This window comes from Ambystoma mexicanum, chromosome 5q, assembly GCF_040938575.1.
Source record: "Ambystoma mexicanum isolate Mex_15411 chromosome 5q, UKY_AmexF1_1, whole genome shotgun sequence".
Classification (NCBI taxonomy): domain Eukaryota; kingdom Metazoa; phylum Chordata; class Amphibia; order Caudata; family Ambystomatidae; genus Ambystoma; species Ambystoma mexicanum.
The window spans coordinates 160,813,658-160,840,006 of record NC_090933.1 but is presented as its reverse complement, the minus strand read 5'-3'; the positions used below and the strand labels follow the sequence as shown (position 1 = coordinate 160,840,006).

Below are 26,349 nucleotides of genomic sequence, written 5' to 3'. Positions count from 1 at the left end.
CTGGCCATCTCCCAGCTTAATCTTCACACTGCATCTGTTGGTTGTCTTCATGACCATCAGTCTGGCTTCAGAGCTGCCAGAAGCACGGAAACTGCTCTCCTGAACATCTGTGAAGACCTGCTCTCCAACCTTGATTCCAACACCCCCTGTGTTCTCATCTTACTTGATCTCTCTTCTGTCTTTGACATGGTCAACCATGCCATTCTGCTCAACCGTCTCTGTGACAACCTGGGTATCACTGATCAGGCCCTGGCTTGGCTGACTTCTTTCCTCTCTGATCGACCTTCCCAGGTCCAACTGGGGTCCTTCCTCTCCTCTATCTCTATCTTTACCTGTGGTGTTCCCCAGGGGCCTAACCTCTCCCCCAGGCTGTTCAACCAATACCTAGCACTTCTTGCCCACCGCATTGCCACGCTCTGCCCCAACTTTCACTGCTATGCGGATGACACTCGGCTCATTTTCAGGCTCCTTGCAGCCACCTCTTCTCCTTCTCTCATCTCTGACTGTCTGTCGGCTATCCAGGATTGGTGTCCCGCCTATGATCTCTGCCTTAACGCCAGTAAGACTGCAGTGTTCTGCTTCGCGCAAACGCCTTGACATAGTCTCTTTGTTTATAGTGTCGCCACACTGGATTTGTTGTATTTTGAAAATCGATTGAGAAGACCTAAGTTTGTTGAGGTTGAAACACGTGTTGGCAAGACCAAGCACATTAGGAAAATATAATTATGTTGCATTAAATATGGAGTTTGATGAATCAATGATTTACGTTAATTGTTTGTGTTAGAGATTGAGTGTCAGGCGCATTGAACAGACCTTAAAACCCATTTAGTTTTCACTGTGAGACTCATACGGGACTTTGAGTCTGTGGTCTTTGGTCCATGCTGCTATACCGCACCAATTTAATGAGTAGCAATATTACTGAATAAGTACCTAATGTATTAATTAGTGGCTTGTGCACAAGAGTAAGAGTTCCACGTCCCCTTGTTTCTTGAAATAAAATGAAAGTGCTGCCAATCTTGCATCATGAACTTGGACATTATTAATAAAAAACTGATGCACGGGGACCACCAGGGGGCGCCGAGATGCACTGACGCATCCGCACTGGTCTCCTCCAAAGGGCGCTGGGAGTGAGGATAGAACGTGTGTCCACCAGGTATTTGGGCACCAGCATCCCTAGGAACCTCTCGCTACTATATCAGTATAACTTCCCGGAGATCCTGGCCAAAATCAGCAGCGACCTCAAACGCTGGGCTCCCCTCACACTCTCCTGGTTTGGCCGTATGGTAACGGTTAAAATGAATATACTGCCTCGCCTCCTGTATCTCTTTGCAGCCCTCCCTGTGGCCATTCCTGAATCCTTCTTCGAGGTTCTACAGGCCCGTGTCCTCCAGTTTATATGGGACGGGAGAAGACCAAGAGTCAGATTTTCCACCCTGACCCTGCCGAAATCTCACGGTGGATTCGCCCTCCCCGACTTTAGATTATACTATAAAGTAGCTCAGCTCCGGGTGATGATGGAGCACATGCGAGAGGATATGAGGACCTACTGGACATATATAGAAGATGTCCACGCACACCCTAAAAAAGTTAGAGATCTGCTATGGGCCTCCCCTAGAACCATCCCCTCCTATCTCAGAGAACACCCCACACTGGCAGTGTGTGGGCACTCTGGAAGCCGAATAAAGATAACAAAATGTTGTCGTCCTGGCCGGCCCCTTTAACGTCGCTATGGGGTCCCCCTATCAACCTAGACACCAGAGGCTTCTGCGACACGCAAGCTTGGTCAGATATGGGGTTGGAGAGAGTTTCCCAGCTCTCCCGTGAGGAGGGCTTCATTGACTACGAACAATTGACCGAAGCACTGGAGGATAAACCACCAACAATCTTTGAGTACCTGCGTTTGAAGGGAATTCTGACTCATCCTCGGTGGGCTGACAATCTGACCCGCCCCCTTACCCCCTTTGAAGAAGTATTAACTAAAAGTGTCACTCGAAAGGGCTCCCTGTCCAAGTTCTATAGTACCTTGATAACGGCCAATCTGGAGGGGAGGCAACCCTTCAAACGTATATGGGAAGAAAGGCTGGGCATGGCATTAGATGACCATACATGGAGGGCAGTTTTCAAAACCATATTTACTGGTACTCTGTACACTGCAGCCATGGAGCATAGTTTTAAGATTCTCCACTCCTGGCATCGCCCCCCAGACACCCTCTCCAAAATGTTCGCGGAAGTATCCCTCTACTTTCCTAGGCTGTGTCACCAAAGAGGCACATGGTTCCATATGTGGTGGGGATGCCCGGTTATTCAGGTGTTCTGGTCGGAGCTTCTCAGCTGGATTAAGGATATAGAGGGATTCTGTCCAACGCTTCTCCCCTTAGAAATCCTCCTGGGTACTCCCATGCCGGAAACGGAACAAAGTGCATTCCCGAGGGTCATCGGGGCCATGCTGAGGGCGGGGAGGCTAGCACTGGCCCAAAAGTGGAAAAGCGCTCTTGCACCAACCAAGGAGGAGTGGCTCGGTAAATTAAGGGTTATATTCACTTATGAAAAACTTACTGCAGTAAAAAACGATAGTCTTGGAGTTCTCACAGGAATGGACAGCAGTTCTCCTCCACGATGAATGTGTCTCTATGCGACTGTAATGATGGATCCCAATATGTATCTCCCGGGCTCACCCCAGCGCCGGCCCTAGAACGGGAGACTGTCCAACAATTTGCTTTGATCCATGCTGCTCCCACGATGTCAAATTGTACAACAAACGCATATAATGATGTTCGAAAGTTCTCACCGCTGCTTCCGTAACCTGCAAAAACCTCAAAGCTTGGTATGTTGCAAAGTTGGGGAGGGAGGGGAGGATGGGGGGTGGGGGAAGGGAATTATGTTGAAAAACGTTGGGGGGGTGGGAGGGGGGTGGCGGAATGGGAGTAAAAAGTAAAAAATACTGTCAGTTATGTTGGCCTAGTGTATCGCTGGTAGGGATTACTCGTGCACCCTACCTTATTTGCATTATGTCAATAAAAACAAAGTTTAAAAAAAAAAAAAACTGATGCACATAAAATTTGATACAATTAGGCAGAAACAAACCCAAAGCGAGACCCAGGAAATTAGAAAAATGACCCATTTTACCGCATTGAAATAACGGATTCAAAAACACACAATTAGAAAGCGGGGCATGCTGCTTCGGTTCCATATAGAGTCGAAAATTGTTAACAGATATGCTTAAAAGATAATTGCTGTCGTGAACCTCCAGTTTTTCTAAATAATACATCTGTATCTCCCTGACTGCCACACACATACAATCACTGTCCGGGATTTCAGTGTCCAGTCAAACTGCTACACAGTTTACGTTAAAACATGAAGTAATATGTAAGCATGTGTTCACCAGCTGCTGTGCAGTGTCAGGGGTATGCAACAACTTCAATAAAGTTCCTTGAAGCTTACTGTCTTCATACAATGTGACAATTTCAAAATGTGTTTCCTCTTCGGTACCTCCATTCCCTACCTCTTGGCTATCTCTCCCCACCCTCCCGGGTCTCTTTTCCCAGGCTCCTGGGTTTATCTCTTCCCAGCCATCTGGGCCTTTCTCCTCCCAGCCTCTTGTGGCTTTATTCTTTAAGCTTCCTGATTCAGATTTATTCATTGGATATTTGTATGGCGCCTATACACAAGTGTTTCCAGGCTCCACAAGACAAGATGTGGGGTCGGGGGGTGGGGGGACGGTAACAAGGGAATAACAGCAACAACAAAATACAATTATATTGGCCTTGCAACAATCTTACCATACAAGTGCTTAAGAAGGGGATAAGTGCAGGGGGTGAGGGGAATGAAGGGAGAAGTGCAGGAGTGGGGTACCTCCAGAGAAATGGGCCGAGAACAGCTGGCGGGGGCAAGAAGGCAATTGCCAGGGGAAAAAAGAGGGACAGGGAGGATGCGGTGGGCAGGGTGGACCAAGTTGGGCTAGTTCGGGAAAGGGAGCAAGAGGGCAAGTGCTGGCAAAGGATGCAGCGGGCACTGGTGGGGTTGGTCTGGCCCCTATATGACTCTGAAGGAACCAGTCCCCAGTCATAGCGGCAGAGGGAGAGTTAGCATGGAAGGGGGAGAGGGAAGGAAGAGGAGAAAAGGAAAGAAGGACATTCCAGAGGGCAGAGCCAGTCGCAGAAATGGATCAACCTCCTACTCTGTGCTTGGAGAATCTTGACCTGCAGAGAATTGGAGCCAGAGCACCGAAAGACTTTGGTCGGGAGGTATTTATGGATGTTCACCACCGCCCCTGCTATCTACCAAACTAATGCCTCAGCTCTCTAAATTATCTCTTCCACCTCCTTGCTCCCTCGCCCTTCCTCTCATTTTCTCAAGCTACCTACAAAGCAGTCTCCTGTTTACTTCAGGATGGTCATTCTCTTTGCCTCCACTCTCTCCAAACTCCCACATTCCCAGTGGCACTTGCAAACTTCTTCTTGGCAATGGCATACTGTGGGATCTGTGCTCTGTGGGACCTGTCTCCCTATGGGTGTTACTTGCATGTCTCCCTGAGGCTACAAATGTTGATACAATCATCATAAAGGGGCCATGTAACAGTTCAGCCCTCGTGACCAGTGGGTCCTCCCCATGCCACACCCAGGTCTTGCATCATGTAGCGGGTGGCAGTAACTGGCCCTTTCCTCTCTCTTGTGATGTTTGTTCCTCTTCTTCCTTTTTCTCTTGCCTTGTTGTTCTTTAACCCCTTCCTCGACTCTCTTTGTCTTGATATGTTTCATCTCATCTTCCTCCTCCCTCCTCTCTCATTCTGCCTTCCTCCACTCTGCACTCTCCCACTTCCTCTGGTCCACCCCCTCTCTCTCTACACGCTCTTTCTCCTCCTCGGCTCTGCTTCTTCTCGTCTCTTCCGGTTCAACCTCCCGCTCCTTTCGTTTGCACCTCTGCTCTCATTTCGCCTGACGTCTAAGACCCACACTGCCCCTCTTGTCTCGGTCACCTTTTATACCCTAACCGAGGGTCTGTTATTCTGTTGACAGTAGGCTCTGTGGCTTAGTATGGTATGCCACAGAGCCTTGGTATGGGCTCCCAGATTGAAACATGGAATGGGTTTGCATTTGCTCTTGTGAGCTCCGCTAATGTACCTATGTACATCCTCCAAGTGACACCCGCTATTGACCAGTCACAGTGAGCAGATACTGGCTATTGCAGAGCCATAAGGATTGTTTCCTGAACGCCTCGTGCATCAGTTATACATACTGTGCCATGGTGTGGGTCTTGGTAAAGCACAAGATATCATGCATACAAGGTTACTGATAGTACCGGGGTTCCGGGCAACCCCCATATTCCACCCCCTGTTCCAGCATCACGTAACGGTAAGAGGTCCCAGCCGCTAGGCTTTCCAAGTCCCTATCTTCTAGCCTCTTGTATGTGACCTCGTCAAATCAGGTAGTCTTGGGCTACTACTCTCCAAGATAATGACATTCCAAGCTCTTACAGTTGGTACAGAAAATGTCAATACATTACTTCATTGTTTAAAAAAAAATGAAACCAATAGTGTATTACCCTACATATAGCTACAATGGTTGCGCTGAAATAACATCTAGGCCTAGAAATGGCATTTAACAGCTCCCAGGATTGAATGCATGAATCAATCTCATTGTCTCAGGGCTGCCGACCATTGGGTTTGTGGCTTCACTCCTTCATTCTAAATGCTGTTCCAAATTCCTTTCTTTCAGGCTAAGTTCTGTTTCATTGGACACCGCCCGCCCAAACGTGATTGATCTCCTGCCTGCTGTAAATGTGGAAAACTGTGAATGCCCTCCCGGTTACACCGGCACGTCCTGTGAGGTATATTCTTTTTGGGGGAGAATATTAGAAAGTAACATGTTCTCAAGGAATAATAAATAATGGGTGTACTCCTACTTGGGAAAGCACCTGGATAAATCTTGCATTCTGCACTTTATTTGTAATCAATGTTGGTGGTCTGCTGTTCAGGTCGGTGTCTCTGGTACTATTCCTGGTTTCTCAGCTTGATCTACTCTTTGATATCACAGAAGTGCATTATCTCCCTAGACATCGGTTATTGTGCTGAAATTTAAGGAACCTTGAACATATATGCCCACCTTACATGGATCACAGCATAAATATGGGGATTTGACATCACTACCACATGATAGTCTTAGAATGTAGGTAATTTGCTCTTTAGATCTTAAGTGCTACTGGTGTATATGTTCGTCCTGAATTCCCATAAGGAATGATTGCAGGCTGGGCCCACTGCAGCACTTAAGTTTAAGCTTCTACCCGTTAGGCCCACAAGCTTTTGGCACTAAGTTTGCATCATTGTCTAAAGTGCATTGCGTAGTTGGGACAAAGTTCCAGTTAAGGGTTCACTGGTGGTGAGATTCTAACTCCTGCCAATCTACCACCTTACTACTGCCATCCTGGGAGGTTTGACTATTAACCAACGTATAATGTTCTCCATGCGATGTGGTCCGGAGGTAAGGTTATATCCAATGGAAGCATTGCTGCCAGGATGATCCTGAGAACAGCCATACATCCCTGTGTGCTTGCCTGGTGGCACACAGGAATGTAGCGTACCAACCCAACACATGAAGAGGAAACCGACCTTCCAATCCCTTTTTGGGACTTTGCACAGTGGGTATTATGAATAACTGGTAGGGGTGTGCACGTGGTTCTATGATGCACGTCGTCACATCCAGTTTTTGTGAAGTTATGTTTTTACAAATATTGGTTTTTAATCCCCCTTATATTCCTTCCTCTTACCCTTCATGGATGCCCACTCATAACTCTACCGCTTTCCCTTGAGCCCAACTCCTAGAACCCAGTAGTTAGTGAATCCTGAGCGAGGCAGACACAATTGTAATCTTTTCTGAGGTAGAATAAAGGGAAGGAGGATGGCGGCTGCCTCTCCTCCCTCTTACATGGTCAGAGAAGCAGTACAGCAGTGACTTTGAGCTCCCTCCAGTCTTAACTCATTCTGTGTGAGATATAACTACCAAAGTTTGCTTTCAAGGATTCCGCCAGGCTTACCAAATGGACACCTTCATCAGTGGCCCTTAAGATCTTGACTCTGATTGGCTGTTGTAGTGATGTTGTAAAATAACCTTTTGCAATACTTTAATACACTTTTGTGTTTTCTTGCAGTCTTGCATTTCTGGATACTACCGTGTGGATGGAATTCTATTTGGAGGCAATTGCCAACCATGCGAATGCAACGGCCATGCAACAGAATGTGACACCAATGGCATGTGCTTTGTAAGTCCGACTTTAATACGTTTGTAGATTAAATCTTTGTGACATGACTGACATACTACTCATTTATTAATGATTTAAAACAAACAGTTACAGGGGTATGCTGTGTTAAAGGTGTTAAAAAATGTGCACACAATTGCCACAGAGAATCTCGGGCTGAGTGCCTTTAACATCTAAGAAGCGCCATCACAGTGCTCTGGTATCTACCTTGAATGTAGTGGAATTCGGAAATGTGCTAAACGTTATGTATTATAAGGAATATATTTTGTGAAGTCACCTTTTGTTAATCACTAACAAAACATCCCATGATTGCACTCTAAAAATAGTACTAATGTGTTATGGAGTACTAACTCATGTAACAGACAAGGCCTATGACAACCTTATGGAAAATATAACTGTATATGCTTTCCGTGGCTAGATTTGCATGTGTTATTTTACACTTTGAATCATTGTGTTTGAAATTCAAAGTGGTTTGCCTGAGTTTTGTTTTTAAAGGGAATTTTGAAACAGCCCAAAAAGGGGAACTGGAAACTCTTTGAATATTCTGCTTATGAGGCCTACCCAGCTAGGAATGCACAATAAAAAAACATGAAGAGCACACTCAAAGGGCCTGATTGACAGAACATTTTCTTATGGGATTGTGCCGTTATAAAATGCTTCCATGAATCAGGCCCTATGTGCCTTTACGTATTTTCACATACATTGATAGCATGAAAGAAGACTAGTTAGTTAATGCACCACCACTGCCACCTATAGGAAAACGTCAGCAACACTACACTAGAAAACTTGATTCATACAAACATGACTGGAATGTGACATTAAAATGTGTAATGACTAAATTGTTTGCTGCGTCACAATGCAAACACTAATTAACACATTTTGACAGTTTGTAGATATATAAGTGAAAAATGGCAAAAATGCATAACTGACAAATTGTACCATAGTGCAATCTATTAGTGTCTAAATGTGTGCATATCTGAAAGTATTCATTTTATTAATTTAGCATATTTTCTTTAGAAATGGAGTCTGAAAATTATATTGGGTTTTCTTCAATAGGAGTGGTTTTTCCCTCCCACCTTACTGACCATGGGACTGGAAAACCGCACCTCTATCACAAGGCAGAGGCAAAGTTAGAAAGATATATACGTGCATGCACATATACAGGAGGAGAGAATTATGGAAGGAGAGGATTATGAAATATTGGAAGATGAACATGTAGGTTCAGCCTCAGGCAGAAGGAGAGCAGTCCATTGAGAGAAAGTAGACCAGTCTATGTCAGAATTTGGGTTCTAGATAATACACGTGATGAGAGTTCTTTCTGAATGAATGATTTCAAGCTGATTGAGTCCCCTTCTGGCTGTCAAAAATCTGAAGCCATATTAAAGCATGTAAATTAAACCCCAATCAGACCCAAACTGTTCAGATAGTCTGACATGAGTCACATCTGTGATGATAAAGGAAAGTGAACTGCCTTAATGCAATTTGAAAACAGGAACACAGGTCCTGATATCTCAATGCCATGTGTTCCCCATCTACAATGAATATAAAGTGAGATGTTGTTTCCTTAAAGCCAACCTACTTTGTATGGAAAACAAAATGTAAAACAGAATGCATTTTGGTGATATCGTGCATTCATGTAGCTGGGGTTAGCCATACTGATTGCTTAGGTGTTTGTGCAACATAAATCATGCTGAGGGAATTAATCATTTTTAATTATGAATTATCTGAAGTGCAGATGCCTACATTCCCTTATTTAAATGCACACATAGACTCATATGTAATGTAGAAGGGAAAGAGGGGGTTTAATACTGTTAGGCAGAATTCTCAGACATGTGCTTATTCCTCTCTACCTTAGAGGCCCTCAGCACTTTTGCTGGACTGTAGGATTTTTTAATTTTTAACCTGGAGAGAATCAGACCTTTTCCCCAATCTCTGATATATTTTTATGTGATTTCAACTCTGTGTTTCTTTTGGTTATGGAGTCTGACAAACTCCATAGGCATCATCTTTACATTGTGACACACAGCACCTTCAGTGCAGTGACACAGGGAAGTCTCTAAGATTTCCTAAAGGTTTAATCACCTTCTCTTGACGAAACTATCGTTTCCAAGAGCAGTGAAGTGAAAATGACTTTACTTACATTTTGTAACTTTCTAGAGCCAGCACACGCTATCTTACAATAGGGTGGTGGAGGGGCTACTTAGTATCCCCTTTGCCTACTTTCGCATGTAACATTTTCATGTTAACCTTTCTACAATTAATAGCTGGTGGTAGTGGTTTATTTTTCCTACCATTGTGTGTTTTTACTGCGGGCTGCAACTACAGCTCAGTAAGACACCCATGGGTGCCCATTTTATAAAAATGGTCCTGTCCTTCTTTTTTCGCCATTTCTTGTTGGAAAGGTCCTTCTTGAGATTTACTCTGTGCTCTAAACCAGGTTTGGTCCCTTTGTTCATTTTGTCTTTGGCGGGATTCACTGGTGAAGCCCGACTCCTGGCTCCAGCGTGTCTGGCAGGGCAGGAAGTGAGGGAGGTGCCCGAAACTCCCTGTGCTTAATCCCCTTGCTTACAGTAATACACCAAAGGTGATTGGCTGGCTGGCTGGCTGTCATTGGAGGACAGCCACCCTGCTGTGAGAGTGACAGCTAGGCTGAAAATGAATGGGAGAAACCTGCATAAAAGGTGAGGCTTTTGGCTTGGAAGGCAGAGTCGACCACTGGACGAAAGAACCTGAAGAAGAACTCCTGGACGGTTGGTTTTCCCGGTGAAGCCCTGTTGCATTGCTGAAGCTCCGAATTCACCTCCGAATTCACCTCGACTAGAGAAGCCCTGCAGCGGATGACATCTCCCCTTGGGTTGGTGGGACCAATCAACCCCAAAGTGAACTCGTCTAGACATCCTCTCAGATCGGGCTGTACTTCCATTGCTGCTGCAGGAACCGATTGCCAGGGAGAGGAACACCAGATCGAGTGCATCGTTTGTTTTTAAATCGGACCCGAGCTCCAGGAGGATCCTCCGGACTCCCATGACGCAGGACTGACCAAGCCTGAGCCACCTCAACAGAGTGCTGGACCCCAGATGCGAGGAAAGTCCATAAACGTATCCGAGAACAGCGGTGGTGCTATTTGCGAGAGCCGTGAGGAGCTGAAACCGCGAAGTGCCGCTGATCTGAAGTTTGCCCATTGCTACTGCCAACCCTCTATTCGTAGTGCAGGAGTCCCCAAACATCCTCCCTCTTGTCCCCACGACTGAGGCACAGGAACACAGGATCTGCAGACCTACACAGGAACAGAAGCCAGCTGGAACCAGTTTTCTTGAGAGGAAAGGGTAACATATAAATGCTACATGAGTAACTAGACACAGGGTATACTAAGTAGCTCCTGCAGCACTCTATTGTAAAATAGGGTGTGCTGGGTCTAGAATTTTACAGTACTAAGTGAAGTCAATTTCAATCCACTGTTCTGGGAAACAGTAGTTGATCCCAGAGAAGGTATTCAAACCTTGGGAAATCCGGAAGACTTCCCTGTGGCACTGCACTGAAGGTGCTTTGTGACACAATTGTAAAAGATGATGTCTATGGAGTTGGTTAAACTGCATAACGAAAAAGAAACAGTGTATATAATCACATTGAAAAACATGAGAGAGTGGGAAAAAGGGTCACACTCTCTCCAGGTAAAAAAGTAAAGTCCTCAAAATCCAGCAAAGTTGCTGGTGGTCTCTAAGGTGGAGGGAATTAACACATTTTTGAGAATTCTCCATAACAACTTTGTCAACAGGCAGCTTCCCAGCTGGATGGGCAAGAGCCAGGGAAGCACAGGCTGTACTGGGAACCGCTTTATTTTGGTTGTGGTAGACCATGCTACAAGGTATCCTGAAGCCATACCTATGAGACTGGCAGTGCCTAGGCAGTGGCTAAGGCACTCCTTGGTATTTTTACCAGGGTAGGTTTCCTAAGGAGGTTATCTTAGACATGGGGACATATTTTATGACCTACTACATGCAAACCATGTGGAAAAACTGTGGAGTGACCTACACGTTCTTAACAACCTACCAGTCCCAAACCAATGGGTTGGTGGAGAGGTTTAATAGAACTATCAAGAGCATGATAGGTGTTTTAGAAGAATCCCTTAGAAGAAAATGGGACCTTCAACTGCTATGCCCTCTCTTTGGTCATAGAGACGTCCCTCAGGAAGGGGTTGGTTTTAGTCCCTTTGAACTCCTATATGGTCATCCAGTTAAAGATCCATTGGCCCTAATCAAGGAAGGGTTGGAGAGTGCTCCTTCTCGCAAGCCACTGAGAGTCACTGACTATGTGCTGGGCCTCCGAAGGAGTATGACTCAAATGATGACAGACGCTTCTGATAACTTGAAAGCAGGTCAGGCTCTGGTTAAACATTGGCATGACCAGAAGGCCAACATGGTTGAGTTTAATCAAGACCAGCTAGTTCTAGCTATGGTACATACAAGGCAGAGGGCCTTGCAGGACTAATGGATTGGATCCTTCAAGGTTGTGGGCAAACTTGGAGAGGTCAATTATTTAGTGGACTTGGGCAATCCCAAGGAGGCCCCCAGGGTCTTCAACACTAACCACCTAAAGGCGTATGTATCCAGACCAGAACTAGGAACCTTTGCTCTTAGCATCTGATCAAGAGGAGGAGGAGAGTGAGCCTCTACCTGACCTTCTCAGGAGACAGCCTTTAGTTGGAAAAATAGAAGCAGTTAATCTCTCTTCTGATCTCACTCTGCAACAACAGGGGGAGTGCAAAGTTCTGTTAAATCAGTTTGCCTCACTGTTTTCACTGACACCAGGCTTGACCCCTTAGAGCCAGCATGATATCCCCACTGGTGACTGTCTCCCTGTCAAAAGCAGGGGTTTCAGAATGTCAGACCATGTAAGAACCCACATAAAGGAGGTCAAGAAGATGCTTGATCTCGGGGGTAATAGAGCTAGCTACGACACCATAGCCTAGTCCAGATGTGCTAGTGCCAAAGGCAGGATCCACGGAGTTGAGATTCTGTGTGGACTATAGAGCTCTTAATGCAGTGACCATGACTGATGCCCATCCTTTACCTAGGGCAGATGAGCTGGTGGACAAACTTGGTTCAGCCAAGCTTCTCAGTACATTTGACCTAACATCAGGCTATTGGCAAATAGCTCTGACAGACCATGCCAAGGAGGAAACTGCATTTTCCACCCCAGGAGGCCTCTACCAGTTTAAGATTATGCCCTTTGGACTAAGAAATGCACCTGCTACATTCCATAGGATGGTAAATCAGGCTCTTAATGGGATGGAGGACTTCTGCATGGCATACTTGGATGACATTGCAGTGTTCAGCCCTACTTGGGAAGAGCATCTTGACCACCTAGGATATGTATTGCAGGCTCCTGAGCAGGCCCATCTGACCATAAAGGAAAGCAAATTTCAAATTGTTCAGAGCAAAGTGGTCTACCTTGGACATGAGGTAGGAGGAGGTGAAATAAGGCCATTGCCTAGCAAGGTACAGGCTGTACAAGACTGGGCCACCACTACTACTCAAACCCAAGTGAGGGCCTTTCTATGTCTCACAGGTTACTATAGGAACTTCATTGAGAACTATGGGACCATAGCTTCTCCCTTAAATGTGATCTCCTCACCCAAATTCCCCAAGAAGGTCAGGTGGAATGAGGAGTGCACTAAGGCATTACTTAAGAAAGCCCTTTGTCAAGCTCCAGTCTTAAGAGCTCCTGGCCACAACCAATCCTTTATTGTACAAACGGATGCTTCAAATACAGGAATAGGTGCAGTTCTTAGTCAGCTGGATGAGAAAAGCAGGAAACACCCTATCTGCTTCATCAGTAGGAAACTGAAGGACCGTGAAACAAGGTGGGCAACCATAGAACATGCATGTTTTGCCATTGTTTGGTTTTTGAGGAAGTTGAGACCATACTTGTATGGATCTACCTTTGTAATTCAAACAGACCTCCAACCCTTGAGATGGTTAATGCAGATGAAGGGGGAGAATCGGCCTTCAAGGGTTTGATTTCACCATAGAACACAGGTCAGGATGTAATCATCAAAATGCTGATGGTCTCTTCAGAAAGTGCTAATTCCATTCTGCCTTAGAGACCCCCAGCATGTTTGCTGGACTTTAGGACTTTTAATTTCTAACCTGGAGAGAGTGAGACCTTTTTCCACTCTCTCATGTATTTTTATGTGATTTGGATCTGTGTTCTTCTGACTTTACACGATAGAAGTTCCTGAAGTCGAGGTTGTGATGGAGTCACTGGTGGGTGTTTGTCTGTGCTGTGGTGCATTGGAGTCCTTTCCCGCATGGATGATCGCAAGGTCTGACAATGGATACAGACCTACGGAAACCTTGAAAATATTGATAGAAGAACCTGTTGTATTGCATTAGGGTTCCTGTGAAATTATGAAGGATAAATGGTAGTTCACAAACGCAGTCCTTGAAGTTTGTATAAAGAGCGGTTAGACTTAAACTAGATGCAAACATTTGATGAAACCCATAAGTCTTGAAGGGCTTGAAAAAGGACATGCTGAAGAAAGTAAATATAAGATTTGAGGCATGATTTATTTTGAATAGATGCTATGAAAACAGACACAGGAGTGATGAACAAGATGCGGCTCCTATAGACTGTGTGTGGCAGAGTTAGGGAGAATTGTCAGAAATGTGCTAATTCCCTTCTACCTTAGAGACCCCCAGCACTTTTTGCTGGACTTTAAGACTTTTCATTTCTAGCCTGGAGAGAGTGAGACCTTTCTCCCACTCTCTCATGTATTGTTCTGTTATTTGGACCCTGTATTTCTTTTGACTTTGGAGTCTGCCAAACTCCATAGGCATCATCTTTACATTGTGACACAGAGCACCTTCATTGCAGTGACACAGGGAAGTCTCTTAGATTTCCCAAAGGTTTAAATACCTTGTCTTGGTGAAACTACTGTTTCCAAGAGCAGTGACGTGAAATTGACTTTACTTTTCATGTTACACATTCTACAATTAATGGCTAGTGGCAGTGGTTTACTTTTTCCTACCAGTGTGTGTTTTTACCGCAGGCTGCAATTGCAGCTGCAGTAAGACACCCATGGGTGCCCATTTTGTCAAAATGACCCCAGTCTTCTTTTTTCGCCATTTCTTGTTGGAATGGTCCTTCTTGAGATTTACTCTGTGCGCCAAACCAGGTTTGGTCCTTTTGTTCATTTTGTCTTTGGTGGGATTCACTGGGGAAGCCCGCCTCGGGCTCCAGCAGGGCAGGAAGTGAGGGAGGTTCCCAAAACTACCAGTGCTTCATCCCCTTGGTCACAGGAATGCACCCAAAGAAGGACAGCCACCCTGCTGTGTGAGTGACAGCTAGGCTCCGAATGAATGGGAGAAACCTGCATAAAAGGTGAGGTTTTTGGCTTGGAAGGCAGAGTCGACCACTGGGCAAAGGAATCCGAAGAAGAACTTGGAAGAGACGCTTGCTGCAACTCCTGGACCCTTGGTTTGCTTGGTGAAGCCCTGCTGCATTGCCAAAGCTCAGAATTCGCCTTGACTAGAGAAGCCTTGCAACAAACAACTTCTCCCCTTGGGTTGGTGGGGCCAATTAACCCCAAAGCAAACTTGTCTGGACATCCTCTTGGAGCTGGCTGTACTTCTATTGCTGCTGCTGGAACTGATTGCAAGGGAGAGGAACACCAGATTGAGTACATCGTTTTTAAGTCAGACCCGAGCTCCAGGAAGATCCTCCGGACTCCCATGAAGCAGGACTCACCAAGCACAAGCCACTTCAACAGAGTACTGGATCCCAGATGCGAGGAAAGTCCATAAAGGTATCCGAGAACCGCTGTGGTGCTGTTTGCGAGAGCCGCAAATAGCTGAAACCGCGAATTGCCGCTGATCTGAAGTTTGCCCATTGCTGCCGCCAACCTTCCATTTGTAGTGCAGGAACCCCCAGATGTCCTCCCTCTTGTCCCCACGACTGAGGCCCAGGAACACAGGATCTGCAGACCTACACAGGAACAGAAGCCAGCTGGAACCAGTTTTCTTCAAACCAAAGGTAATGGAAAACTAAGGGGATTTACCTCTTGTTGTGTAGCCTTGCTAGCTGAGTTGAGAATTGGCTTGGTTGCCCCTGCAGAGTTTTGCAGCTCTGCCCCTCACAAGCCTCCCAGCTTGTGGCCCTACAGGGATTTAATTTTCTACAAAGACTTCTAAAACATTCTGCAAGACTTTTACTTACCTACCAGAAGTGCTTCAGCTCACCTAGACTTTTTCTCAATTAACATTGGCTGGCCTGACTCCCTGAAAGACTCTTCTAACCTCTGACTTTGTTCTTTAACTATTCCCCAGGAAAGGTTTAACTTTGCATTGGAAATTTCAAAATGTACTTACCTGCTTAAGAATATTTGTTAAACATTGTTTTATTTCCCCCTCTTTTCCTTTTGACACTAAAACTCACTATTGCTCTAAATGTACCAGTGATATTTCAATGTCCACATTTTCCTAGTTATTTAAGTCACCTCAGGGTGTAGGAGGTGTCTGTGTGCCACCCCAAATGGGTGTCTACTGATTTATTGAAACTGAGTGTGTGTAGTTTTGAAGTATATTATTGTGTTACATCTATTTGCTCCCTTCTAAAGAAGGCTTATTCAACTACATTCATAAATAATTGTTTAATCAAGAAACCTTGAGAGTAAGTGTTTATTTGGATACTTGTCACTGTGAATCTTTGTGTATAACCCTACAGCTCACATTGACCCCTCCTGAAATAAACCTGGTTGCTCAGTCGCTCTACCAACTTGTGTAGTACATGCTTATACCAAAGGTTGTGTTAACTATTGCTAACCGGACACGGCTGGTGCAGTCTCCCACAGAGTACTGCATACAATCTTGCCTAACACTTGGGGCCTGATTCATGGAACATTTTCCAATGGGGCTGAGCCGTTATAAAACACTTCCATTAATCAGGCCCTAGGTCTGCTGTTGAAAGGAAGGGCTCTGAATGGGATGACTCATCGGCATTCTTGAGAGAGGACCAGTGGCGTGTATTTCTTCAGTCTCCTTGGTTGGTGTGCGGTTTTGGTGCCTTTTTCTCAGAGCCAACAAAGGGCAGTATTCACCCTGTCGAACTTCTTCTTCAATTCTGAAGTCCTGCATTCTGGCGAGGGGACTTAGATGAGCTGAATTGTGCCTCTGGAGGTCCAACTGGTGCTCACCAAAGTTCTGGAGGGATTCGGCCTTGCAAAGGCATTGCAATGCAAGTGGGTTGGAAGTCTCCTGGTATTCATGGTCTACAGCTCTGGAAAGGCACAGCACCTTGTGAGATGGCTCAATGTGTAGTTCGTCTCTGGGTTGGTTGGTCCCACCAGCCAAAGGGAAAGAGTCAGCCTCTTCAGAACTCCTCTCTCGGTTAGAAAACGGGGTCAGGACAACAGTGGTAGCTTCACAGTGATTGGAAGCATCTGCAGGCCTCTCTGGTTGTCTTCAGCTTCGATTGTTCTGTTCCACTGGTCAAATTACCTTTCACCTCAGCAACCTCACCTTTTATTCAGTTTTCCACACACTCATCTACAAAGTCTCTCAGCATTTTACAGAAAGGGGCGAGTGGCTGTTAGGTAAGAATTTCATAGCATTGATAGATCTTCCTGACCTGTGTCAACCCCAGAACCTTTTGGTTTTACTGGTGGAGTATTTTTCCTTATACCTCTGTGAGTGGGAACCTTTTCCCACACTGAAAGAATCTTTTACTCTTTTTATCGCTGTCATTTGTAAGACTCTCAATAGTGTCTTTTAAAAGTTATCCTCTTTGACACCATTTTGGCAACAAGTGCCTATTGTTGCTGGGTTGCCCCAGGGGTTCCCCTTTAAACTTTCTCTGGCTAAACCTTATGAGAACTACAGTTCCCAAGGGTAGAAAGGATCTTTGGATCCCTTTTACATTTCATTAGGTGAGACAGTACCCCACCTTATGTCGACTGCTGGGGAGATCTGAGTATTCCCTTTCTCATTTTAAATTTAACATTTATGTTACAAGGACAAACATACCTTTAATGGCTGGTGGTAGTGAACCTTTTTATTTATTCCGTACACCTTTACCGCGGGCTGTTTGCACAGCCCCGGTAAAGGCACCCATGGGTGCCTATTTTACCCAAATGGCTCCTGTCTTCATTTTTTTGCAATTCTAGCATTTCTTGTCCTTTCTTGTTCCTTCCCCTGACCTCCATGGTGGGAAATTAATTTGTGTGATTTTTATCTTCGGCGGGAGTCCTGTGGACTCCCCGCCCAGGCTCCAGAATGTCTCTGAAGGCAGGAAGCGTGGTTGGATCCAAAACTCTGCATTCCTTTGTCTTCCAGCCTGATTATGAGAATCCAGTTCAAACTGGGAGGCAGTTCAAACTGGGAGGCTATCTGTCCTAAAAGGATTGCAACCCCCCCAGGTTTGTATATTGAAAGGCTGTTTGTTTGATTGGCTGGGTTCCTGCATAAAAGTCTGATCCTGGAAGCTGAAGAGGTAGTGTTAGGCAGAGCTTGTATGCAGTACCCTCTGGGACCACTACACACAACTATGACTACAGGTGTAAGCCAAACCAACCTTTGGTATAAGTCTATACCAGACAGTTTTTGGTAGCGAGCTGAGCAGCCAGGCTTATCTTAAGAGGGAATGTGAGCTTTAAGGGTGTTACACAGCGGTCTACAATCACAAGTATTCAGATAGACACTTAGACTTAAGGTTTCCTGGTAAAACACTTCTTAATTAATTACACAGTCAGTTAGAAAACATTCACTAAAAGGAGGCAATCGATATCACATAAAAATATACTATGGTACTTCACACTATTCTGCTCTGTGACATTTAAACTACTTTGAAATAGGAGCGAAATGGCATTCAGAGCATTTGAAGTAGGAGCAAAAAGGCATAAGACGATAATATGAATAGTACAGTTACTCTTAAACAGTGCAAATAATTTGAGTTCACCAGAGGAGTTGATTCAATGCAATAAGTAGGCCAAAGTCAATGGGCTACAGTCCTGTATAGGTAAAAACCAGTTCTGGTAGTTAAACGGAAAAGTCTTTGCCACGGTTCTCAGAAGTAGTTCATAGAAGAAAGGTTTGTATGCTGGGTCACAAGCTGACTAGGCCTGCAAGTTGCCAAAGTTTCACGCACTTTCGCAGTGAGAGGTAAGTTCTCTTGGTCGGGTTTTCACAGTACCTTATTTTGAAGAAAAAGATGCATCTGAAGAATTTTGTTCCTGGCAATTCCTGCAGATCTCGCTGTTTCTGGGCCTCAGTCATGGGTACAAGAGGGAGCACGTCGGGGGACTCCTGCACTGCACAGGGACCGGTCACAAAGCTAGCAAACCGGCAAATCTTCGATTCCAGTAGCTGTCGTCAAGCACACAAACTGCTGTCCTTCCCCCTGGTTATTCGGTTTCCTGCAGCACGCTGAGGAAAATGCAACCAGCTCCGAGAATGGTGTCCAGGTGGTTTACGAGTTGATTGATCCCACCAACTCAAATGGAGAAGTCGTCCTTGAAGGGCTTCTCTGTCGAGATGAACTTGGCGATTCAGACCTGCAGCAGGGCTTCACCGGGCATACCAACGGTCCAGGAGTTGCAGCAGCTGTCCTCTTCCAGCTCGTCTTTGGTTCTTTCATTCCAGTGGTAGACTCTGCCTTCCAAGCCTAGAGACTTGCCTTTTAAACAGTTTTCTCCCTTTCATTCCAGCCTAGCTGCCACTCACCCAGCAGGGTGGCTGTCCTTGCCGGACAGTCAGCCAACCAATCACGCCAGACTGCATTTGGGTCTCCTAGGAGACTAAGCAAAGACAGTTTCGAGCACCACCCTCACTTCCTGCCCACCCCAGACACTCGGGCGCCAGAGGCGGTCTTCAGTCCTGAAGCCTGCCAAAGGCGTAGGAACAAAGGGACAAAACCTGGTTTGGCGCGCAGAGACAAACTCCAGAAGTACCGTTTCAAGAAGAAATGGCGAAAAAAGAAGATTGGCACCTGTTTCAACAAAGAAGGCATAGCCGCCATCTTGAAAAACATGGCTCCCGTGATTTAACGCTACCGGTTTTCGCGGTTGGGAAAAATCATGGTAGTTCGTTGTAAAATCACTGCCACCAGCCATTTCGATAGAAAAGGGTAGCATTTGACTGCTACATGAGTTTCTAGACACAGGGGATACTCGGTAACCCCTCCAGCACTCTAAAGGAAAATAGTGTGTGCTGGGTCTAGGAATTTAGAAAAGACTAGTAAAGCCAATTTAACCTTACATCTCTGGGAAACAATAGTTTATCCCACAGAAGGTATTTAAACCTTTGGGAAGTCTAAAAAGACATCCCTGTGTTACTGCACCGAAGGTGCTGTGTAACACACATGAAGAGATGCCTATGGGGTTATCTTAAAACTCCATAATCAAAGAACACAAGAGTAAAACACACATCAAAATACATGAAAGAGTGGGAAAAAAGGCTCACACTCGTTCAAAAACCAAGCCCTCAAAATCCAGCAAAGTTGCTGGGGGTCTCTAAGGTGAAGGGAATTAGCACATTTATGGAGAATTCTCCCTAACACTCCGCACTACCAACCTGTGTAGTACAGACCTATACCAAAGGTTGGGTTACTACTGCCAGGAGGTCAGGGTTGTTGTAGTGCACCCTAAGGGTACTGCATACATATTTGTGGTATCTTGTTTGCTCTAATAATCTTTTCCCTTTTGACTTGCTCTTAACTAATTCTGAATGCCAACAGTAATGCATTAATATCAACAGTACCCTAGCAATTGAAATCACCTGTGGGTGTAGGTCTCAGCTGTATGCCATCCCAAATGGGTAGTTACTGATTCTGAACTTAAGAGAGTATATCATTTTGAAATATATTTGTGTGGTGTTTTACAGTGATACCTTCTGCAGAAGGCTTACATTAACTGAATGGTAAATACATTAATAATTGTTTTATCAAGAAACCATGTGTGTAAGTGTTTGCTTGGATACTTGTCACTGTGAAACTCTGTAACTCCCCTACAGCTCACATTGACCCCTCTTGAGATAAGCCTGGCTACTCGTCCACACTACCAACCTGTATAGTACAGACGTACACCCAAGGTTGGTTTACTACTGCCAGGAGGTCAGGGTTGTTGTAGTGTACCCTAGGGGTACTGCATACAATCATGCCTAACACACCCATACTGAGTGGAACTACCTGCTGATACAACCACTGCATTATATTTCTGCTCAAACAAATCAGACTGAACTCTGATCAATGCACGTGCAAGGGTCATGTATTGTTCCAGAAGTGGAAAGCTAATGCTAGCTCAGTATATGGGGAGAGGTGCACAAATGGTTCTCAGTCGCAAAATGCTCTGTATAAAAGACCCATATTTCCATTGTTTCATAGTAGATGATCTTTTCATTTAGAAGTCTTTGTTGGTGTGGACAGCAAAGCTGTGTATGTATGACAACATGAATGGGAACTTTCCTTTCAAATGACTTCCCCAAGAAATCTTTCCCCATTTAAACTAATATTAAAATGCTTATCTTTGTATGGTAGGATTGTCAACACAATACAACTGGACCTCATTGTGATCAGTGCTCGCCGGGCTTCTATGGGACTCCATCCAGGGGAACACCCGATGACTGCCAGCCTTGTGCCTGTCCTCTGAACATTACATCGAACAAGTAAGTTCAGAGCATCAGAGTCTTGACAATGTCATGCACATTTTTACTTAAAAAAGTTATTAAACAAAAGTCTAGTGAATATACTATTAAAGTAATAATTTGGTGATTCATGTAGTGCGTTATGCCCAATTCATCCAGCATTTAAGTGCTGTAATAATCAAGATCACTAATATTACCCATTCGTGGTACTCATTTTACCAACACGGCGGAGGGTCGGTGAAGTGTTGAGTCAGCCAGGCCAGGGTTGCAAACCCATGGCGCACAGCGTTGTACCCAAGGCAAGCATGTTGCACCTGAGCTATCCTCCTAGTTAATAGTGTTGTGAGATATACCACTCTACAAAACATGTAATGTCATTTGAGTGGTATTCAGTCTATCAAAAGAGTTCTAATGCTTAATGGACACACTGCATAAGTAGGCAAAATAGGGCCACCTGTATGTTCAGCCCGTTTTCATCCTGTAGCTTGATGACTGAGAAAGCAGATTGCACACAAGCAAACCCATTTTGGCAACTTTTAACTTGTTCATTTTCAGTTTCTGCTTGGTCTCGGAGCTAAGGCCTCCCATTTCTACTTTCCACAACTCCCCCAACAGACATGGGGGACGTACTCCACTCTGAAGCATTTCATATGAAGAGCAGGGCTCTCACCAGCTCTAATTTACTCCTTTAGGTACATATCCCGGGCTCACCCCCTAGCCACCTTTTAACACAAGAATGTATGTGAAGCACATGGAAGAAATTTGGCAAGAAGCGAGAAAGGTATATGATTCTCAGAAAAGCCTAAGTGTGTTTTGAGGGAGCCTCTGTCCTCAAAGCAGCATTGTAACTCCAAAAAGTAAACTGGAACGGTAAGAAGGGCTGCAGAGAGAGCAGGCCCATAGCAATAAATTCAGCTGGACTCTTACACATTGGTGCCTGGCTAGAGACCAATAGTCCCATCCTTCTTTTCTGCACATATCCCTGAATGGTTTTCATTTTCCTTTACCTGGTTTATCTTACTTTTCCTTGATAAGCCGTTGTCTGGGATTTTTCCCAAATGAAAGTACTGATTGTGCCCTTGGGCGGCACTACGTCCCTCAGTGTTAGGGTTTCCGGAGTAACACTGTTTCCCTATGTGAGTCTCCTTCCTCTGACGATTCTAATGACAATGTCACTTGTTTTTCATCAACAAACCCTATCCCAGTGGTTAATGCAGGACATGATCAAAGGAGTCTGCCTTTGGTTACCACTTCATTTGGGTCAGAACAACTGCGGTACCTATGCAGATCAACACTAATGCTAAATACCTGTAGTACTGGGATCAGGAGGCCACTGAAGGAGGCCCAGAACTGCTGGAAACGTGCTAGATGTTTCCCTGTGAAGGAAGCCGCCCTGGGAATATAAACGGAAGAAGGATGAGGCAGGTGTTTGTTGTTGTAGTTGTAGCAATGGTTGTAGTAGAAGTCGTGGTGACAGATGTAGCTGCAGCAGGAGGAAACTAGAAGACAGAGAGACGTGATACCTGTGTATGTTACGGGAGATGCAGAGCAAAACAGAGGACATAAGCCAAGAATATGGGAGAGACTAGCGAGTGAAGTAAGCCCAAATGTCCACGGCCACGGAAAGCCAGGAACGGTGTCGGCAAACTCACCAACCAAACCTGCGGGCATGAGAAAAGAGGTTGGGCCCTTTGCAGATGTCGTTCATGCAGGGGAAATACTAAGCAGGAGATTCCAGATGCCTATTGGACAAGGTATTGTGGTGCCCTGAATGAAACTTCACTGAACACTGTGGCCGCCTCCGATGTGGGAGTTTGCTGAAATCAACACGTTCTGAGAGTAATCCGAGAGCACAGGCGGAAATAGGAGTGACAAACAATACCGACTGGGAGAACAGCTGTTTGAGCCCCGGCTGCGGAGCCGAGCAGCTGACAGTAAAGGAAATATCCCGACATGTCAGAGTGTTGTAGATGGGCAGATGTACATGTCACCTCTAGTGCCCACTTTCTCACCTCCGTCATATTGGAAGAACAGCAAGAAAGCACTGTGCATGACACCAGGTATTATCCCAATACCACATCAAAGATACGAGAGACGTTATGCACTCAGACAACCAAATCGAATGTACCCTCACACTGATGTAGTGGAAGGATGTCTGCATACAGCATTGGACATAGAAGAGCTACAAGTGAAGTCAGGAAAGAGTAAAGTGACATAATAAAGAGAGACACAAGAAGGCACTGAAACAATATAAGAATAGTTAAAGAATTAAGATGTAATTGAAGAAACAAAGTAAGCACTTATGCAAAATATGAAGAAAATCATGTACACTAAGAAGATAAGTGAGAAGAGATGCAGTAGGTGTACATACGCAGAAACGCACGGTAGATAAGAAAGGTAGAAGCATGCTGCAGGAGAAAATAAAACGTGGGTAAAGCTGCCATGATGTGAAGATGGACGTCGGTTTCGTATAATAGTGAGCTAAGAACCTGAAGGAGAGACATCGATGCTGCAGAGCTGTCAGGCGCTGGAAAACAGCTTTGTGCAAAGAACAAAGAATATTTGTTTGGCTTGGGATCAAGGATACCACTGCAAGGCACAAGAGGAGTCAAAGAGGATAAGCTACGTTCGCACAACACATTGCTCTTAGATTAACTAAAAGAGAGAACATTTGCAAGTGCTGAGTATTGCACAATTAAAGATGCAGAAAGCATATGCCAGACGGAGCAACCAAGTCTCCAGAGGCCAGGAGGAGTAATAGCACCCAGCATAATTGAATCAAATAGCATTTAATAAAAGGTCAAAAGGATCAAAATCATGGCCTCCTCACATGTTATGCAAGATTGGAAAACAAGACCTATTCATTAAGCTCTAGACCAGTGGTCTTAAAACTTTTTTGCCTGGCCCCACCTCAGCATACTTTGGGCGGGCCAGGCCCCCCAAAAATGCCAAATGGACAGTATGTACAAATTACTATGAATTAGTGCGCACTGTCACTGCACCCTACTCCCAGTATAGCCCCTGGGCTCTCCCCACCTCATCACAGACCCTGGGCTCTCCTCCCTCTGCTCCCTCCACTATCCCATGGTTCCTTCTCATCCTACTCACACCATATTCCCTGGGCTCCCACCACCCTGTTCCCAGCACAGTCCGAGGACCAATGGCTGCTGGTGAATTTTTTAAGTGGAGGGGCGTAAATATTTGCCCCCACAATGCCATTGCGACCGAGCGCTGCAAGGGAGCCCAAATCATTCAAGGGGTATTCGGGGGGTTTTCCCCACGTGAATTTTTTTAACCAATGGGTTAAAATGTTGCATTGTAGAGCATACTTTACAAAAACAATGGGTAAAAAGCCAAACAGTTTTCAATTGGTGCTGGGGGGCCCAGGGGGCAGGCATGACATTTTTTACTGGACATCTATGATAGATGTCCAGTAAAAGATACCATCCCTGTCCCCTGGGCCCCACAGGGCCTAACACAATCAACATGATTATGTGTGTATGCAAGGTGCTGGGGTGCCATGGGGGAATGCATGGTATTTTTGACTGGGCATCTATGATAGATATCCAGTAAAAAAATACCATCCCTGTCCCCGGGGCTCCACAGCGCCTCAGAAGGAGAGCTGATTTTGGCAGGTGGGTAGGGATGTTGTGCAACAAAGGCCTTTTTAAAATGCCTTTATTGTACAACCCTTCTTCCCTCTTCTACCCTCACTCACCAAAATCAGCTCAACGGACCAAAACAAACACACATTCACACGAGCACGCTTCACCATAACACAAGCATGCACACATCCAATGACATATTTAAATAAAAAATAAATGAACGTAAACGTACCTTCTGCAGGGGACTGCGCATGGGTGAGACTTCAAGCCAATGCATAATTCCTAATCCATAATCTCTTCACAAAATAATAGCTAAAATGATCTTCGCATAGCCCTTAGAGACTTTCATAAATTAATAGGACATACATTCTAAATAACTATCCACATTGTTACATATCATGTCAGAGATACTAGGGAATGACATATTCGTAGATCACTTATTTCCACCTAGATTCCACAGTAGACCATACATTAAACATGGCAATATGCAACGATTCTAAAGGTGACTTTAAACAATAATGCCAAAAGTAGATGGCGGAAATGGACTTTATCTGATGGACACATCACACGTATCTGCTCCAGTGAGGAGCATTCAGTGAGAATATGTCGTACTGTCTCTAATATCGCAGTATTTTTACAAATACAACAATAACGTTGGTCAGGTGACATTTGTTACTGGCAGTTGGTTCGTCCTCATCAAAAGGCGAAACCTTCTTAGCGCTGGACTGGGGCAGCGTACCAAGTACCTCTGGGGGCTGAGGTAAGTGTAAATAATTCCTTCGAGCTGATGGAAATTAGGTAATTTACTCATATGATGGGAGTTATTTTCCCAGTTTCTTTTCTGCTAACACTTTTTAAAAGCTGTCTTTACAGCATTGTATCAACCACAGCGAGAGCGATCAACTGGCCAATTTAAATCTGAATATAAATCGATACACATAGCATCATACTTATTATGTGCCTCAGTCTTATGTGCCCGAATAATGTTTGTTCCTATTATGCGCAGCATTTGGCTCTCAGGATGACACAATGCTTTAAGTGGAAGGAGACCTCTTTGCTGTTGAATTAAGGCTTTAAGGGAAGTCAAGCCGAGTTCAACACAAATGTATTCGATTGGGCAAGTGGGAGGAAGGCCCAGTACAGTACGCCAAAACAGACCTTCCGTTTTTTCAAGCCAGAGAAGATTTCTGATGGTTAGAGCTTGCAATCCATATGCCGCCAACCACTGGGATAAGCCACTCTGTGTACAGCATCATAATGCCTTTCATTGAATAGCCTGCGTAGTGTAATATAAAGCTACGCACTTGCATAGAGATTTGTTTGGCTCGCTGAATCGGTATTATGTATACATTGTGATTATTATTTCTTTTTGTATTTGTTTTACCTGTGTTCTTTTCTGGTTTTGTATTTCTTCTTTTGTTAAAGATTAAGGTTTCTTAGCCATATGACAATAAAAAATTAAATAAAAATTGGTAGCTCCTCCAGTTGCCGCCTACCAAAGGTCTGAATGAATGCATCAATCTTTTATTTAACCAAATAATATTTGTCTTTATCTCATTGAATCGTGGACTTGTGCCAAAGCCAGAAGAAGGTGCAGAACAGATATGTAATCGTGAGGAAGTTCTCTAGAATTTGCACTTCTGATGGCAATGCTCTACCCAGTGTCTGCAGACACTGGACGTCTATAAACTAGAGGGATATCAAGGTGTTGTGCTCTATTCAATTAACCCTATGGGAGCGACTGAGTCTCAATTCTCAAGCTGTGTTCCCTCTGGAAACCTCGCTTGACCTACCACTGTGCTGACCCTAATGTAGAAGAGGTGAGAGAGCATGCACTGATAGGCCCCGTAATTGACCGC

General features: G+C 44.9%; 1 protein-coding gene across 2 annotated transcripts in view; it reads left to right on the top strand.

Moving 5' to 3' along the window:
• The window catches only part of LAMA1 (laminin subunit alpha 1), a 679,286-nt gene that overhangs the window by 292,142 nt on the left and 360,795 nt on the right, over positions 1–26,349 (top strand). For both annotated transcript variants that reach the window (XM_069620697.1, XM_069620696.1), the window contains exons 15-17: positions 5,715–5,826; positions 7,144–7,254; positions 20,779–20,906. In XM_069620697.1, the coding sequence (XP_069476798.1) occupies positions 5,715–5,826; positions 7,144–7,254; positions 20,779–20,906 (351 nt within the window). The remainder of the gene's footprint in view (positions 1–5,714; positions 5,827–7,143; positions 7,255–20,778; positions 20,907–26,349) is intronic.